The sequence below is a fragment of the Sphaerodactylus townsendi genome, linkage group LG05 (assembly GCF_021028975.2).
Source record: "Sphaerodactylus townsendi isolate TG3544 linkage group LG05, MPM_Stown_v2.3, whole genome shotgun sequence".
Classification (NCBI taxonomy): Eukaryota; Metazoa; Chordata; class Lepidosauria; order Squamata; family Sphaerodactylidae; genus Sphaerodactylus; species Sphaerodactylus townsendi.
The window spans coordinates 86,886,654-86,903,947 of record NC_059429.1 but is presented as its reverse complement, the minus strand read 5'-3'; the positions used below and the strand labels follow the sequence as shown (position 1 = coordinate 86,903,947).

Genomic DNA, 17,294 nt, shown 5'->3' with positions numbered 1-17,294 from the left:
ACCGGGGTGTTGCAGTACGAGATACATACCCCACCCCGCTCCGTGGTGCGCTGTCCCTGGCGGCCCGTCCTGCAGCAACAATGGGCTACGATCGAAAAAGAGGTGCAAGAGATGCTAGCTCTCGGGGTGATAGAGGCCTCCTGGAGCGCCTGGAGGAGCCCCATCGTACTGGTACCTAAACCCGATGGGTCAATCCGGTTTTGCATTGACTATCAAGCCGTCAACGAAATAGCCAAATTCGATGCTTACCCGATGCCCAGAGCTGACCATCTGGTGCACCAACTAGGGAAAGCCCAGTTTCTGTCAGCCTTAGATTTGACGAAAGGGTACTGGCAGGTCCCCATGAGACCGGAAGATAAGGAGAAAACGGCCTTCGCCACCCTGTTGGGCCTTTATCAATTTTGAGTCATGCCTTTTGGGCTACATGGGGCTGCGGCCACCTTCCAGAGATTGGTGGATACGGTGTTGTGCCAGTGCCAGGCTTTTGTCACGGCCTACATCGACAATATTCTGGTGTACAGCCCTGATTGGGCCTCCCACCTGGGGCATCTTCGCCAGGTCTTTCAAGCGTTGCAAGGAGCAAGCCTCACCATAAACCCGGCCAAGAGCCACATAGGGTTTCAGGAATTGAAGTACTTAGGCTATGTGGTCGGTGGGGGCCTGCTAAAACCCCAGCCGGCGAAGGTCGCGTCCCTGGACGATTGCCCAATACCCAACACTGAACGACGCCTTCGGCGTTTCCTAGGCATGGTGGGTTATTACAGCAAATTCATTCCCCGATTTGCCAGCCGAGCCGCACCTCTCACAGACCTGCTGAAGAAAACATGTCCTAAGTCCGTGCAATGGGGCCCGGAGTAGGCCCAGGCCTTCTCGGACTTAAAGCATGCATTGCAACGGGCCCCGGTCCTGCGGAACCTGGACTCGGATCGCCCCTTTATAGTCCACACCGATGCCTCGGGCACCGGCCTGGGGGCAGTGCTATCCCAGGACTGGGACGGTGAGGAACATCCGGTCCTCTTTCTCAGCCAGAAGCTGCAACTGCCTGAGCGGCGGTACGCCGTTGTCGAGCTAGAGGCCCTTGCCATAAAATGGGCCATTGGGGCCCTGCGATTCTACCTGGAAGGGCGGCCCTTCACCTTGGTCACGGACCATGAACCCCTGAAATGGATGGCCCACATGAAAGACCATAACCCCCGAGTCTTACGGTGGTAGGTTTCCCTCCACCCTTTCAGGTGCACGGTGCTGCACCGCCTGGGGGCTCGCCATATCAACGCGGACTTTCTCTCCCGGATGTGGCTTGGGAGGGATAGCCTTGACAGACTGGCATCATGCGGCCCAGCCAGAGGTGTCCAGGAGGAATTATATGTGGCTTCGCCCAGGACATTGACTGACCAGCCAGAGGCCGGGGAGCCACGCCACAGGAAACCCGGCACCCACGCTGAGCCCGGCGATGTCCCGCCCCGGCTGGGAAGCCCCGGCAGGGAGCCGGAACAGCCGGACGGGGGCGAGACGACGCAGCTGTGGCTCGTAAGGCCGCCGGCACAGCTGCGGCGCGTCCTGGCAGCCGGGCGTGGCCCTGAAGGAGTGAGGCCGCCAGCACAGCTGTGGCGCGTCCCGGCAGCCGGGCATGGCCGCGAAGGAGGGAATGCCCCAGAAGCGCACAAGAAGGGATATAAGGTAGGGGCTGCCGGGAGAGCGAGGCTGGCCGTGACGGGGCGAGGGAGGGTGTTGCGGGAGCCCGGAGGAGGAAGCGTGGGTCCGGGGAGTGCTAGGGGGAAGGCTACAGAAAAAGGGAAGCGCCTGGAACAGAAGGAGGAGGCAGGACGGAGGAGAGAGGAAGAGACGGAGAAAAGAAGAGGGGACAGAGGAGGAAGTAGACGAAGGAGAAAGGGGCAAAGCCAAGAAGGAGAAGGGAAGGAAGGAAGGAGAAGAGAGGGAGAACCAGGAAGTGGCGAAGGAGGGCAGAGAGGTGGAGACGCATGGCGACGCAGGGCTGAATAGCTCACCTACCTCAGGAGTGCGGGCTTTGGCGCCCGCAATAGAGTCGACAGCTACCGCCCCTGAGGGAGAGGTGAAAGACTGGTTGGAGTGTAAGAGGCGATGCCGCTTGAAGGGAAGGGCTCTTTTCCCTCCCTCCCCCCTTCTAACACCCTGTGGTTCAGGCAACTGACATTTCTAAGAACCCCAAAGACCAGGGCTCGGGACGAGGGGACCAGCACCTCGGAAAGGGACGGTGGGACGGTTTGTCAGCCTCAGCCGCAGGAGGGGGAGGGGGACCGCCACAGCAGCTGTGTGTGAGTCAGCCCATTGGCTTATCACTATTGAGGTCAACATGATCAACTGTTAGGAGCTCTCCAAGATATCTAATGGAGATTTTCCCATCATTTACCACTTATTCCTTTTAACTGGTGATACCAGGGATTGACCTTTGAGATGTTTTTGTTGATCCAGTGTTTTCCTTAGCTTTGTTAAGTTTGGACTGTGGTTGTTTTTAACTTTTATAATGACCTCAGCCTCCAAGTATTTATTCTATTGCTGTTTATGATATAATATTTTTTAGCATTTCCAATTTATTTATCTGCTGCTGTCACCTTCTTGTTATCATATCATATTGATACTGTGGCACTAGTGCTGCGGCTTTTTTTGCTAACCATTTTAATACCTTTTTGTTACTATCAATGCTGCTATTTTAATAACTGGTTATTTTTGACAAATACTGGTAATGTTACTGTTCTGCTCTTGCTTTAAATTGTTTTTATGGTTACTGAAAGAGAACATAGGCCAAAAATAATTAAAACAGAAAACACACTATTTGCAAAGGATGCTTATGCTGCTACCAAGTGCAACAAAATAGTGGCATGATGAATCCCTATAAAATTGTTTCCCAGTCCTCCTTAACAACAGCACAAACAGTACCAAACTAAAATGTAATTTTTTACCAGCTAGGAGTAGTAGAACAAGACAGATCCCCCTAATTTTAGCAGCAAATGGGCAGTGCTGACTGGAGCAGCAATCATTGCTTTTAAAATATTTACATTTTGCTTCTCTTAATGAATTCACAATCCTAGAAGCTGTTGTGACTCACATTTATCTTGGACCCTACAACTTCAGGTGGCAATAAGACTGGACAGCGTGGTTCTGACAGCAAGCCAGTGTGAACTCTTACAAAGGGTACATTCCCAGACACTCTACCATCTTGATGGTGAATGGGGGATCAGATTGACATTCAGTGGAAGTTACGCAGCACAAAACCCCATGTGCCCATACGTAACTGTATACAAAAGAAGGGACAAGTTAGACAGTGGCTGACAAATTATTTTACAGGACAGCCTCTAATCATGCCCTTCCCAGGATTAAGCTGGTAACTTTCATGCTGCTTAATAGCAAATATATTCAGGTAACCATGGGGGACCTAGCTCACCTTGACAATAACCTTCCAAGCCTGAAAAGCAATACATTACCTTTGCCCAAGGCATACATTTTAAGCAGACTATGCAAGAGCTCTGACATTGGACATTCTAATCTCCACAGGTAAAGAAGGGCAAAATGTCACATTCACCCACTCCTGCTATCCTAGAAGACTAGACGCTAATGACTCCTGATGAAAGTTGGTTTACATCTATGGAAGTAAAACTCTGAAACACTCTCTCTAGAATGGTTACAGAGGTAAAGACATTCAATTGTTTTAAAACTAAGCTGAATACAGTTACAAAAGGAATGTTATAATTTTATTCATAGTCTCTTGGGAAAGATGTCCCTTTACGAACCAGTTTTTGTAAAGGGGGGAGGAATCAGGCAAATAAGAGCATTTTTTCCACAAATTTGCACCTCATTCAAAATACATCATAAACTGGTGAATTGCAGGTAACTAACATACTCTGTATAATAGTTTAGCGAACACAGCAGATGCTAAATTACAGCTAAATTACACATGGCACTTCAACAGTCTTCTATTTTTGAAATCATACCATTGAAATGTGAAAATTGTTAGTCTCTGGGAAATTTCACTATATGAACTTTGAAAAAATGGAGGCTAATATGTAAAATGATTTTAGGTTCCTCTTTATCAATCTTTAAGTCCCTTAGAATTTTCACTATCAGATTTTTAGTGCTGATTGCTGCAACATGAGAACTAGGAAGTTCCTTCTTGTCTTCTCGAAGAAAGTTGGGATTCTCAGAATTCTAGTACTGAGATGTAGGGCACAAAACAAAAAGCAAATGGGGGGGGGGAGAGTCAGAATTTTGAGAGGGATAAAATCCTATAGTTATTCAGAACCTTCTTTTCAAACCTTATGCAGGTATATTTCCTTCTGATCATAGCAATAATTGCTGAGCAACAGTTATATTTGTCTGTTGCAAACAGAAGATTGGCTGCACCTTAAAAAATAGTATTTTATTCTAGCATGACTTTTTTTTTAGAAAAGAGCCCATTTCTTCATATGTTAGAGAGTATCTGAGAAAGATGGTTATATTTCCACAAAAGATAATGCTGGAATAGTGTTCAGTTAGTCCTCACAATGCGACAAGACTCCCATTTTATTCTTCCACCAGATCAATGTATGTAATGATTGAGAGGTGTCTTTCTTTCTCCTTATTTTGTACAACATCGCATTTATTTCTCACTTGAACCACTGGGAAGTTTTAATTAGGAATGGGTGAGTATGCATCAACCTTGCTCATATAGCCTAGAACATTTAAACGTAAAGGCATTTTTAAGGGTGGGGAAGCCAGCCAGTAAACTAAATCCAACTATGCAGTCATATGCATACAATGCCATCCTAAGTGGAGCTACATTCTTCTGTCTATTGAAGTCTCTGGCCATGTAACTTTGGTTAAGAGGTCCTGAAAGTTATTCCAGTCTAAGCTCATTGAACAGTGGGACAGGGCTGAATTTCTGTTTATTGTACAAAATTGCCTTTTCCAAAGCTGTGGGCTGGCAATAAGGGGGCTTTGGAAGTAGGCCAATCACTACATGCCTACTGCCTTTGGGAAGGTGACCTTTGTGATCCGGGACGGGGGGCGGCAAACGGCAAGCCCCAGAAGGCCGTGCATGCGGCCGCAGGAGCGCACGGGCTTCTGGAGCTTGCCGTTTGCTGCCCTGTCACAGAGCTGCAAATGGCAAGCCCCAGAAGGCCATGCGCTCCGGCCGGGCGCACGGGAGGCTGCCACACTGCCTTGCGCCTCAGAAGGCAGTGCAGCAGCCTCCCAAAAAATCGGGACAATTTGCAGAACCTGCGGGACGCGGGACAAATTGTTTAAAGGCGTGACGGTCCCGCCAAAAGCGGGGCGGCTGGTCAGCCTATCCTAACACAATTAACAAATGAAGAATATGCTTAATATATATATGAAAACCATTTAATGAGATTTTTTTCATGAAAAAGGAAAATAATATTTTATATACGGTAGTAGTTTAAATTGGGCAGAAAAGTATGTATCATTTTTACAAAATGGAGAAACCTGAAGTACTCATGTGAAACAAATGAGTGAATCATTTTCTGCAGATTAAACTTTGTCCAGTAATAGTAGTTTTTTCTATTAAATTGCTCCACAGTACACCCAATTTCCTCTTTCTGCAGGAACAAACACTTTGAAACAAGTCAAAGACCTGCAAAGACTTGCAGGGGGCATCCCATTTTTCCCTCCCCCACTACTTCCTCTTTCCTTTTCCTGAAAGCCCTCATATCTGCTCCCGTTTTCCTGCTTCCTTCCCTAGTTTCCACCTATCAGCCAACCTAGCCTTATCTGTCTCCATTCTGCAGTTTCCCCTCCTTTTGCCCCCTTGGCAGACTCTCCTCAGGAAAAATGTGGCCCACTTGGTAGTGATGGCCGCCATATCAGGTCCTGCTAGCATGGTACTAGAAGAAGAAGAGTTGGTTTCATATCCTATTTTTCTCTACTGTAAGAAATCTCAAAATGGCTTACAATAAACTTCCCTCCCCACTCCATAACAGGCATCTTTGAAATAAGGGTAACTGAGAGAGTTCTGAGATAACTGTGACTAGCCCAAGGCCACGAAGCAAACATCATGTGGTCGAGCAAGAAATCAGACTCAGTTCTCCAGATTAACCACTTAACCACTATACCATGATGGTTCCTAGCTGCTGAACCAGGTCCAGTTAAGCAGTGAGGAACCTTCAAGGACTTGCACAAGGGGATCTCATTTTCCTCTGCATACCTCTTGCTACACTATTTCCTCTTTCTCTCTTCCTGGCATCCCTCGTATTTTTGAATTTCCCTGATTTTTTCTCTCCTTTCCACACTTTCACTCAGCCACCACCTTCAACTATGTTTATTATCTTTGTTTATACCCCAACTTTTCCCACAATGGAGATCCAAAGCAGCTTGCATTGTCCTCCTGTCCTCCATTTTATCCTCTTTGTAACACTATGAGATAGGTTAGGTTGGGAGTATGCAACTGGTCCAAGATCCCCCACAAGCTTCCATGGTAGATAGAGACTTGAACTTGAGTCTTGTAGATCTTAGTCTGAAATTCTAACCATTGTACCACACTGACTTTAACCAAACGGGGATGGGGCGGTCTAGAAGCCCAAAGTATAAATAAATAAATAAATAAAACAGCTGCTGTTGAACATATACATGTATGTGTGTGTGTGTTCTCTCTGTGATACACCTCTGAAGAGGCCAGCCACAGATGCAGGCGAAACATTAGGAACAAGATCTACCAGACCACGGCCACACAGCTCAGAGAGCCCACGACAACCAATGGAGTTCAACCATGAAAGCCTACGGCAATACACTAATGTTTAAGTTGGTCTGTTAACAGGTGTACAAAGCGTGCCATCTATTTCAGCATTACAGATGGAAAAACTGGCCTGAGTGTGACTTGCTCAAGGCTACACTATTAGTCCACATCTGTTGGGACATTCCTCTTTCCTGCTTTTGGCAATACAGACTTAATGATATGGGATCCCGTGTAGGGAATGATACTGCCCCACCAACAACTGTATAACTCTCGACATATCTATCGTCCTAAAATAGCCCTTGAACTTTAGGTTCTGCAGCTAATTGGAAAGTTCCTAACCAAGTAAATGGGGGAAATAGGAAAGAAAAGGATTTTTCAGATTTGCCTTCTCAGTTCTCATCTCATCAGTGTCAGGAAATGTGATTAATGACAACATACAAAAAGGACAAACAGCCGGGCCCAAGTTTTAAGAAGAGATTTTTCCCCGCACAAAAGAATCAGCTTTCAAAGAATTATGCCTGCACATTATAACACGTAACAGTCATACATTGTTCAAAGGTTACATAAAAGAACATTCTTTGCACTATTGAGCTTAGGAAAGGATAGCAAAGCTGTTCACACTAGATTTGAAAGTGATGCAATTCTGACTTAACATAGGGCTCAAATCATACCATAACATTTTAATATCCTAAATATTCAGATGTTCATGCGTTACACACAGACTGCAAATATTCACAGGGAAAAGTAAAATGGAACAGAAGGTAGAAAGGCACTAAATTTCATGAAAATGTAAAAACATTAGATCTTAACACACTTACTAGTGTGCGTCACAAGCCAATAGAGATACAGGGCTGGTATGCTGGTGCAGGTGCATCACTGTTTCCTACCTGGCTAGCAACACCTAGCACCCACTGTAGTTCTCACTGTCTTTACCTATGCTGAATGCTGCTGGCACATTAGCACACAGGTGCTAACTGGTCCTATGCTTCTGTCAATGCCTTATGACATCTGCCTGCCCCCCTCTCCTTCAACTGCCCCTCAGTAGTAGTAATTAAATTGGTTGCCTTTGACAACATTGATAATCAACCCATATCCAATTGGTTAGGGAAAGGAAAAACAGAAAGGGACTTGGCTAAGGAAATTGGACTGCTCTGTTTCCTTTCTCAGAAAATTGGAGATTCTTCTTAGAGAATTAATGGGGAGAAGCTTTGTCTGTAACCACATATCAAGATGCTATCTTCATCCTTAATGGTATTAGCTGGTATTGATGGTATTAACTGGACTGAAATTGAGAATGTTTGTTTGCTGTCTAGAAACAGAGTGCACCTCAAGCCACAAATAAGTTTTGCAGAGGTGTTTGGGAATGACTGCTTGCTTTGTAGAATCCTCTTCCCTCAAACCAGAAAGAACTGTTGACTTTGCAGAACAGTGTGCATGTCCTGTTACTAACAAAATAGTGCTCTCCTCTCTAATGTTGCAGAATGGTGCATTTTTTAGTTTCAGAAATCCCATTTAGACTTTGCTAATAGCAATGTGCTTTGACGATACTTAGAAAATGAAATGATACTTGGAAAATGATAATATGTAGCTACCTTGGGAAAGACACCCAAAACTCATATTGGTAGTAGACCACTTAAAAACTTGGCTAATGTCCAGCAACGAAAAACTAATTATCCACAGGACATTCATCTCTGCGTTTCTTTCACATTCGACCAACTAGATTTGTATTCATCTCATTGAATTTATTATGAACTGGGCCAGCCTGTTGCTGAGCTCATAACTATCTTCCATACAATACATTGTAAGCAGAATTAGGTCATCCATCTGTGGTTGCCTCTTGTCAGAACTTTACCCACCTTCTCTGTATGGCTTACTGAGAAGAAGATGACCTGAAATAGACTGAGTGTAAGCCACAATGTATTGCATTTGTTGAAATTATACTGAACAGAAGATTATTGAACCCGTTTTCATCAGTGATGATAAACAACTGTGCCAATGTGGTGCTGAAATATAAAGCACTCAAATACACACGAGGGTCCAGAACTGATTCCCATTATTGTCACTTAAGATAACAGCCCAGCAAGCTAGGCTCAAGGCTGGTTATTAGTCAGAGATGACAAAACTGGTTTGGATTTCCTGAAAACAGACTAAACCAAAGAAATTCAACACATATTACATTAATGATGCAAAGGATGAGCAAGTGGGTTTGCATTTTCCACAGGTTGTAAATCGTGAAAAAAGAACACACATTTGAAATGCATGTGGGAAGAATTTCCCACCAAGGGAGACAGAAAACTAGCTCCAAAGGATGGATTTGCTAGGGACTTAAATCTCTTCACATAATGGAACATCCCAAGACAGCAATAGGCAGCATAAGAGAATTTCAGTTTGGACACCATTTTTTCACAAGTTCCCTTTCAGTACATTATGATTGGCCCTAGAAAGCAAACGCATGGGTCTGTCATATATTTATTGGCCTATAATGCTGTAACATATGAAGTGGCCTTCAGTAAAATTCATCTGCTTAAAACCAGTAATACTCACTCACTGGCTCCGGACCCTCATTCTGCTCTTTGACATGACAAATGTGGCTCTCAGGAGCACCGTTCCTTAATGTAGCACCTGCCCTATGTTTCTGGAAGGTGGGCAAGGGACATGCCTGGTGAGATTCCTACCTTGAAACAGCTGCTGTTGGAGAAATAGATAAGCTGGAAGGCTCCATAAGTTACAGGCCTCACATCAAGGTTGGAAGCCAACAGGGCTGTTTGATTGGTGGCAACTGCTACTCTCTACAAGCTACTCTCTACAAGTATGAAAGCTACTTGCTTGGAATGGCCTACAATAGTGTGAAACTGACATGTCCATTATGGAGTCAACAGACTAATAATCCCTTTTGAAAGCAGTTCAGTTTGGTCATTCACATTTTCAGATAGGTCTGTGAATTTTCATTCATTGCTTTTGATAGGGAAGCATTGAAAGATGTATGATAAGTCAAAAAATTCTACCATATCTAATGTAACCCTCTAAAAAGGAAATTCATCATTGAAGGATAGTAAAAATTAAAGGATGCAGCTGCAGGGAAAAATTCAGGAGCACCTAATTGGGTTGCATTCTTGCATGTCATTTGATTTATACAAACTGTTATCTATCAGTGAAAGAAAAAAGGAAATTGATAGGGAGCTGTTCCTAGAAGTTTAAACAAGAAAGAAAGATGTGTCAAGAATCAAACACTTTACCCACAGAACTGTATAAAAGTTCTGCTTCCTAATTCCAGATGTGTGGATACTGCAGACATCCAACATGGGCTCAGAGGTACTCTTTCATATATAATATTAGTCTACATTAGGGAGATTGCAGAGAAGCTGAATGAATTCTTTGCATCTGTCTTCACCCAAGAGAAGGTGAGGAACATTCCTGCACCTGAACCAAGCTTCTTAGGAGGCGAATCCGAGGAACTAGCGAAGATAGTGGTAGACAAGGAAGAAGTTCTGGCAGCCATTGATAAACTAAATGTTACCAAATCCCCTGGCCCAGATTGCATTCACCCAAGAGTTCTTAAAGAGCTCAAGCATGAAATTGCTGATCTTCTCACTTTAATATGCAACTTATCCCTGAAATCAGGCTCCATCCCTGAAGACTGGAAGATGGCCAATGTCACACCCTCAATCTTTTAAGAAAGGATCTAGGGGGGGGACCCGGGAAATTCACAAGGCCAGTCAGTTTTGACATCTGTTCCCTGGTAAATTAGTAGAATCTACTTCATTAAAGATAAAATTATTATTAAACATGTAGAAAAGAAGCAAGACCTGCTGAGAAAGGAGGTCCAAGCATGGCTTTTTTTTTACCAGAGGAAACAAATCCTGTCTTACAAACTTACTAGAGGAAGTTCTTTGAAGAGGTGCTAAACTATGGCATGTGGGACAGGGGTGAACCGGTGGACATTGTCTACTTGGATTTCCAAAAGGCTTTTGACAAGAGTTCCCTCACCAGAGACTGTTGAAGAAAACTCAACAATGAAGGGAATAAGAGGGGGAAGTCCTCCCTATGGATTAAAAACTGGTTGAGAAACAGGGAAACAAAGAGTGGGTGTAAATGGGAAGTTCTCTCACAATGGAGAGATGTCCGGGAGGGGTGTCCCCCAAGGATCCCGTTTTGGGACCAGTGCTGCTTTAATCTATTCCATAAATGACCTGGGAGAGTAGGGTGGGTAGCGTGGTGGCCAAGCTTTGCAGATGATACCAAATTATGTAGGGTGGTAGAGAACCACAAAAGGAGTTGCTAAGAAGCTCCAATAGGACCTTGATAAATTATGAATGAGTGGAGCTAAGAAATGGCATGAAATGCACAGTCTCCAATGTAGCAAAATGTAAGAGTGATGCACATAGGGGCAAAAAAATCCAAACTTCACATACTGCCCTTCACAGGGCTCTCTACTGCTATCAGTCACGGTGACCAGGAAAGGGATTTAGGCGTCTTAGTTGATAGTTCCATGGGAATGTCAAACCAATGCATGGCAGCTGTGAAAAAGGTAAACTCTATGCTGGGACGGCCAGAGAAAAGGAATCTGAGAATAAAACTGCAAAAGATTGTCATGCCCCTATATAAAGCAGTGGTGCGACCGCACTTTGGAGTAATTGTGTCCAGTTCTGGTCACGCATTCCTCAAAAAGGAGTATTGAGGAGATAGAAAAAAGTGCAGAGAAGGGCAACAAGGATGATTGAGGGACTGGAGCACCTTCCCTATGAGGAGAGGCTTCAAGTGCCAGGGACTCCCTAGTTTGGAGAGGAGGCGGCTGAGGGGTGGGATAAGGATTGAAGTCTACAAAATTATGGTAATAAGTAGAGAATGTTGACAGAGAGAAATTCTTTTTCTCTTTCTCACAATACTAGAACCAGGGGGCATCTACTGAAAAAATACTAAAGAAATTAGGGACTCACAAAAGGGTTTCTGACTTCTTCTACCTAACGTGGTGATTGGTGTTTGGAATATGCTGCCACAGGAGGTGGCATGGCCACAAACCTTTATAGCCTTTAAAAAGGGCTTGGACAGACGTATGGGAGGAGAAGTCGCATTTTATGGCTACCAATCTTGATCCTCTTTGATCTGAGATTGTAAATGCCTTGCATTGTGACCATGTGATCGGGAGCAATGGTTTAGAAGGCTACTATGTTCACATCCTACATGTGAGCTCCCAAAGGCACCTGGTGGGCCACTGCGAGTAGCAGAGAGCTGGACTAGATGGACTTTGGTCTGATCCAGCTGGCTTGTTCTTATGTTCTTATGTTCTTACATTCCCTCACACTGATAAATGGGGGGGTCTGGGCCTCAGACCTTTAGTTAGTTGTGACAATTCTCTGAGTTCTCATGCCATTGCTATATGGGAGAGATCACACTATTCACATGATCTTTCCAATATGTGTAGTCCCCATTTCGTGTAAATACGGCAATGCACATATTTTCCTGAGTTGATATGTGCAAAGGCATACGCTCTACAAATCTGGGTTTCAAGTCACATGTGCTAAAGTTACAAAATGTGGATGTTACTCCATTCACACAAAACAGTGATCAGTTCACACATACTGGAAGGACTGCAAGTAGCATAATCTCCCTCTATGTGTGCTTTGCATGTCAAAATTGTAACAAAAGAAAAGGGATCTGCTGAGGACTTAAAATTTCAGGCTGGCTCTCTGGCTAGTGTAAAATATTGCAGTTCTTCTGAAGACAATGAGTTACAGCCATCTGTGTTTCTTGCTTCTCCACATTAGTGTTTGCAGCTATAAAATGGAGATCACAGATGCTCATTCATTTTTGCAATGCATAATAAAAAAACATTCTAAGCATTATTATGGCTAATTGCTATTACAAACAACTGCTAAGCGCTCATTGTTATTACATACCACTGGCCTGCCACAAGTAGTCCAGAACATTTTTACATACATTAAGGTGTTATGAGTTCCTGGGGGGGAAAATCCTACATCTAACCTGGACTGTTTTCTTTCTAAGAAAACAGAAATATTAAACTCTAACACTTGCTCCATGGCTCTTCCAAAGCTGCAAATAAAAAGTGTGCCAGGAGAGTTAGAAGGGGCCATTTTATACACTAACATTTCAGACTGCAAATGTGCTTAATCCTATCAGAGGAGATGAACATTCCTTGCTGATCGCCTTAGCAGTTGTGGCAATAGGTTAGACCAGTATATTTATCAGGTTATGTTCAGGGCATAGATCCTACTGCTGTGTGGCAAACCCATTGAAATGGCCTCAATCATTGCATTTTTAACAATGTAAGAGCCTCTATGATCAGAAGAACATAGGCTGGGTAACCTTCCTCTAACAAAAGGCATCTCCATCAACGGAATGGGACATTCCTGCCTTCACTTCCTGCAGCAGTCCACTGAATTCCCTGAAATGCTGCTCTTGGGAGACAGAAGTCCCTCAGGGCCAGCATAAAGAGCTAGTTGGAGTCTCCAGTAAGCGGGAAAAATCAGCAAAAATCCTCTCTCTCCACTACTTCCACAAGATCCAACCCTATGAGCACAATTACACTAATGGAGACTGTAGTTTCCTATAAAGTATGAGAAAAAATAGTGTATTGGTTTTAATAGACAATGCCAAGATGTTAATGCAGGCTTTGGACACCAACAGGAACAAGCCATTTTGCATGTCTTTCTCAATATATACTTAAAACATACCCTGACTTAGATGGCCCAGGCTAGTCTGATCTTGTTAGATCTTAAAAGCTAAACAGAGTCAGTCCTGGATAATATTTGGATGGAAGACCACCAAAGCATAACAAGGTCTCTGTGCAGAGGAAGGCAATGGGGAACCACCTCTGATAGCCTCTTGCATTGAAAACCCATAAGTCAGATGCAACTTGACAACACTTTACACACAAAACATGTATACCTTTCTTTTCCACTGAACAAGCCTTAGAAGTGACTTAAGACAATCAAAACCATCTAACAAACTGGAGTACAACTATACAAATAAGAATCCCAGAAACCATTTAAAACAGGGAAAGCAGAAAGCAGCAACAAAGTAAATTATCTACCAAAGGCTCAGAAGAAAAGAACTTATATTTTGTTTGGCACCAAGAGAATAATGAAGACGGTGCCACCACAAAGAAGGAAGGGCACCACCACAGACAAGGCCCAGTCCCTGATTGCCACCAATATAAGCTCTGAATATAGAGGCATCCAAAATTGGGCTTCAGAAGCAGGTCTTAAAGAACAAGCAAGTTCCATAGTGGCTAAGAAAATGAGCTGTGGTCCAGGGGATCTCCAGCTCAAATCTTTACTGTGAACTTGTGAAGTGGGATTAGGTGAACTCTTTGATCCTCCACTTTTCTCCTCCAACATTTGGATAACAATAATTGCCTAACTTATAGGGTTACATTAAAATTGCAAGATAATGTATATGAAGTACTTTGAGAACTGAAAGCACTATAGAAATACTAAACATTATCATTACTATCATTATGTTACAGGAGAGAGGGCTCCAAACACTAGAAGGGCTGAAAGGAAGAGTCCTCTTATCCGAGATAGAGTAGATGTGGCACAGAGAGAGGATACTGGGCAAAAAAGTGATGTGATGTGCAGTTGGAGCTGAGAACAGAAGGAACAGGTATGAGAGCTATGGAAAACAAAGAGGTATATCTAAAGATATTTCCAGGCTGGGAAGGTAAAGAAGGACCACGTTTTCAGTTTTCTACAGATGCAAAGAAACTGCGGAATCACCAAGGGATTTTCAAAGAGAATGTGTATGTGTTTCATGAAGAATAGCAAATACACACATGGCAATACCTGTTTATTCTCCATGCTGTTCTCTGTGGAATTCTATCAGTACAGCCCCAAGAATCTCCAACTCAGACCACTGACAACTATGAACATAGAATAAGAGACAACTTGCATTCGTGTCTTACAAATAAGTCCACAAAAATTACTAGCCCATCATAATCTTTGCTAACCATTTGGCCCACACACACCTTTGACATGGATCTGTGGCACACCAGTTTCCTGAATGAGAAATAAAGAGTGACACGAAAAGGAACTCTCTCTTTCCGTGTACAGAAATTGTATTGCATTAATTTTATTCTGAGAGGCAAATCTCTGGAGAAGTTATATATAATTTTCAAATAAATAAAGGTTTTCTGCCTCATGGTAAGCCTGCAGTTGTCAGATGATTTATTCACATGTCTACAATAACATTACAGTCTTAAGTAATAACTAGCATTTTCTTTCTATACATTTCAAATCACTTTACCAAAGATTTTTACAGATGTAAACTGAATCCCTACAGATTAAGAAGTTAATGAAGACTGATACATCATCCCCCCACCAAAGGTGTATTCTTCATACACAGCTCATTACACCATAGCTGGCATTTCATCATAATTTATTTGTTCTTGAGACTAAAGTTCTGTTTGATGCAGACTTCTTTGGGTAAAACACACAACCACATAAGAACTTGCATGGGCTAAAAGGTAAAGGAAAGATCAAATCAAGCCCTGCAATTAAAAAAAATAATCCCACCAGCTAATTTTGATTCAGAATCCTAGCTGTGACAATGTCCACTGTTAGAGGCTTTATAAGAGCCAAGACACTGAGCAAGTGCAATAGAATGAACCATCTCCTGACTTTCACCTCCAGTTCTTAACACACCGGATGGCCCTGGCTAATATTTATTTACCCTTTTAATAGCCCACTCTCCTCACTTAAGACACATGGAGATGTTGCAAAATCTGTCCAATTCTTCACTAAACCCAATCATGACATGCACAATGTATAAGTCTCTACACAAAGCAAGTAAGAGTCAGCCATGGTTTTCAAGGATAGAGCACAAGACAGAACGTGGGCTCAGTTGTACACTCAATATATTCACATTGTTTTGTCACACTATTTGAAAAAACAGTGAATCTGATCAAGTCAGATCCCACAAACATGACTATCTGCAGCAGCACTGAAATACTCCTTTATCTGTATGAAGCAGTTAGACAAAGCTGGAGCAGCATTATTCAATGCAAGAATGCATAAGCACACAAAAACTTTAACATCAAGAACTCATCCGGCAAGTTAGAAATAGCAAATATCTGGTTGCCTGCTTTTGTTTTTGGAAGAATAGCAGTCTGTAAAATTCTTGCAGTTGGGAATTTAATCGAAGGATTTTTTTTCAGTTGGCCTCTCTGCTGTGGCGCTGGATAGCAGCAACAACAGCATCCAAACCCGTTTAATCACATGAAACCACAGTTTAGCTACTTACCTTTAAATCAGGAGGCTTGCTGCGAGTACCAGGATGCAGGGCAGGGTTTGGATTAGATGCACCCGAATCCAACAGGGCAGCAGCTGAATCCCCAGACTTGGCATCCATGGTAGCCAGGATGGGAACATCTTCAGCCCCAGTGGAGTCTTCCTCTGGCTCCTGCAGCTCATCCGATTTGCACCTCTTCATGCTGGGTGAGAAGGTGGGTTTGGATTCTTGCTCCTTGAAAGAATCGCAGGTGGACACCGGGAGAAAAGGAAAAGGAAAAGGGGAAGGAGAGACGGGAGAGGAGCAGAGCAGCGTGATCACCTCTGAAGGCAGAACTTCATTTCACCTGTGAGATGCAGACAGACAGGCCATAGGGAGGAGCTGGAGAGAAGAAGCCTCCATCCAACTCACCGCATTGGGCAGCAGAAGGGCCGGAACCACCAGCACCAGCGCCCAAACTTTGGCAAACGAGTTGCAATTACAATGGCCAAAGGCACCGACGGGAATTTTACTGGGGCGCCGGTACATATGTCATGCATTTGGTCATGCCCTTACCCCTCCCAGTACCGCTACTCACTGTTGAAGCAAGCAAAGCAGTGACCCAGCTGCCTCGCGCAGCTGCACGTTCCCTTCCACTGGGCGCATTTTCTTTTTAAAAAAGAAAATCTTTTCCAAGGCTGCTGTTTCTCTGCGCCCTGCAAACAACCCACTTTCCGCCGCTCCTACCGAGGTTCAAGAGCAAATCCCTCAGCCTAACCCACCCACCTACCTAGCTGGCTTGATAGTCTGACGGACGGCCAAAGGGAGCCAATCAGAGCTCAGGTCCGATCTGGAGAGAGCGAGAAGGGCGTGCCAAAGAGCCATTTCCAGGCTTGGTTGGCCGGCGGGCTCCCGGCCTCCCCGCCTCGCACGCCGCTCGCCCCTCCCGGTTCCCAGGAGCTGTCAATAGGGGAATGGTGCTGCACTGGGTTGCGGCTTTGTAATGCAGGCAGCGACGGCGGCTTGTCTGGCGGCGTTGCGTCGCGGGGATGGGGGGCCGCGTTTGCTAGGATTCCTCGTCACTTTTGGACCCCCTCGAGACAGGAACCCTTCGAGCCCTGCGTTGGAGAAGTGGCTCGTGATGTCGGTGATGCATCCAGAGCAGAAGAGTCACCACCTCTCCTATTGCCATGGGAACTCCTCCCACCCTGGGCTGCTTTTGCCTTGAATGTATTTGCTATTTTGCCGTTGATGTATGTTCGGCTTTATAAACTTGATGGTTCCAAGGGGAACATAAATGTTTCTGTGCATTAGAGACACGCACAACATCTTTGATCAGCTCGTCCTATAAGGATGCTGAAGTCTT

The 17,294-nt window shown here is 44.2% G+C and overlaps 1 protein-coding gene across 1 annotated transcript in view; it reads right to left on the bottom strand.

The window, feature by feature from the left end:
* The window catches only part of TMCC2 (transmembrane and coiled-coil domain family 2), a 97,327-nt gene extending 80,825 nt beyond the window's left edge, over nt 1-16,502 (bottom strand). The window contains 1 exon segment of the mRNA XM_048496611.1: nt 15,962-16,502. Within this exon segment, the coding sequence (XP_048352568.1) occupies nt 15,962-16,150 (189 nt within the window). The 5' untranslated portion in view covers nt 16,151-16,502.
* Between the last annotated feature and the right edge of the window lie 792 nt (nt 16,503-17,294).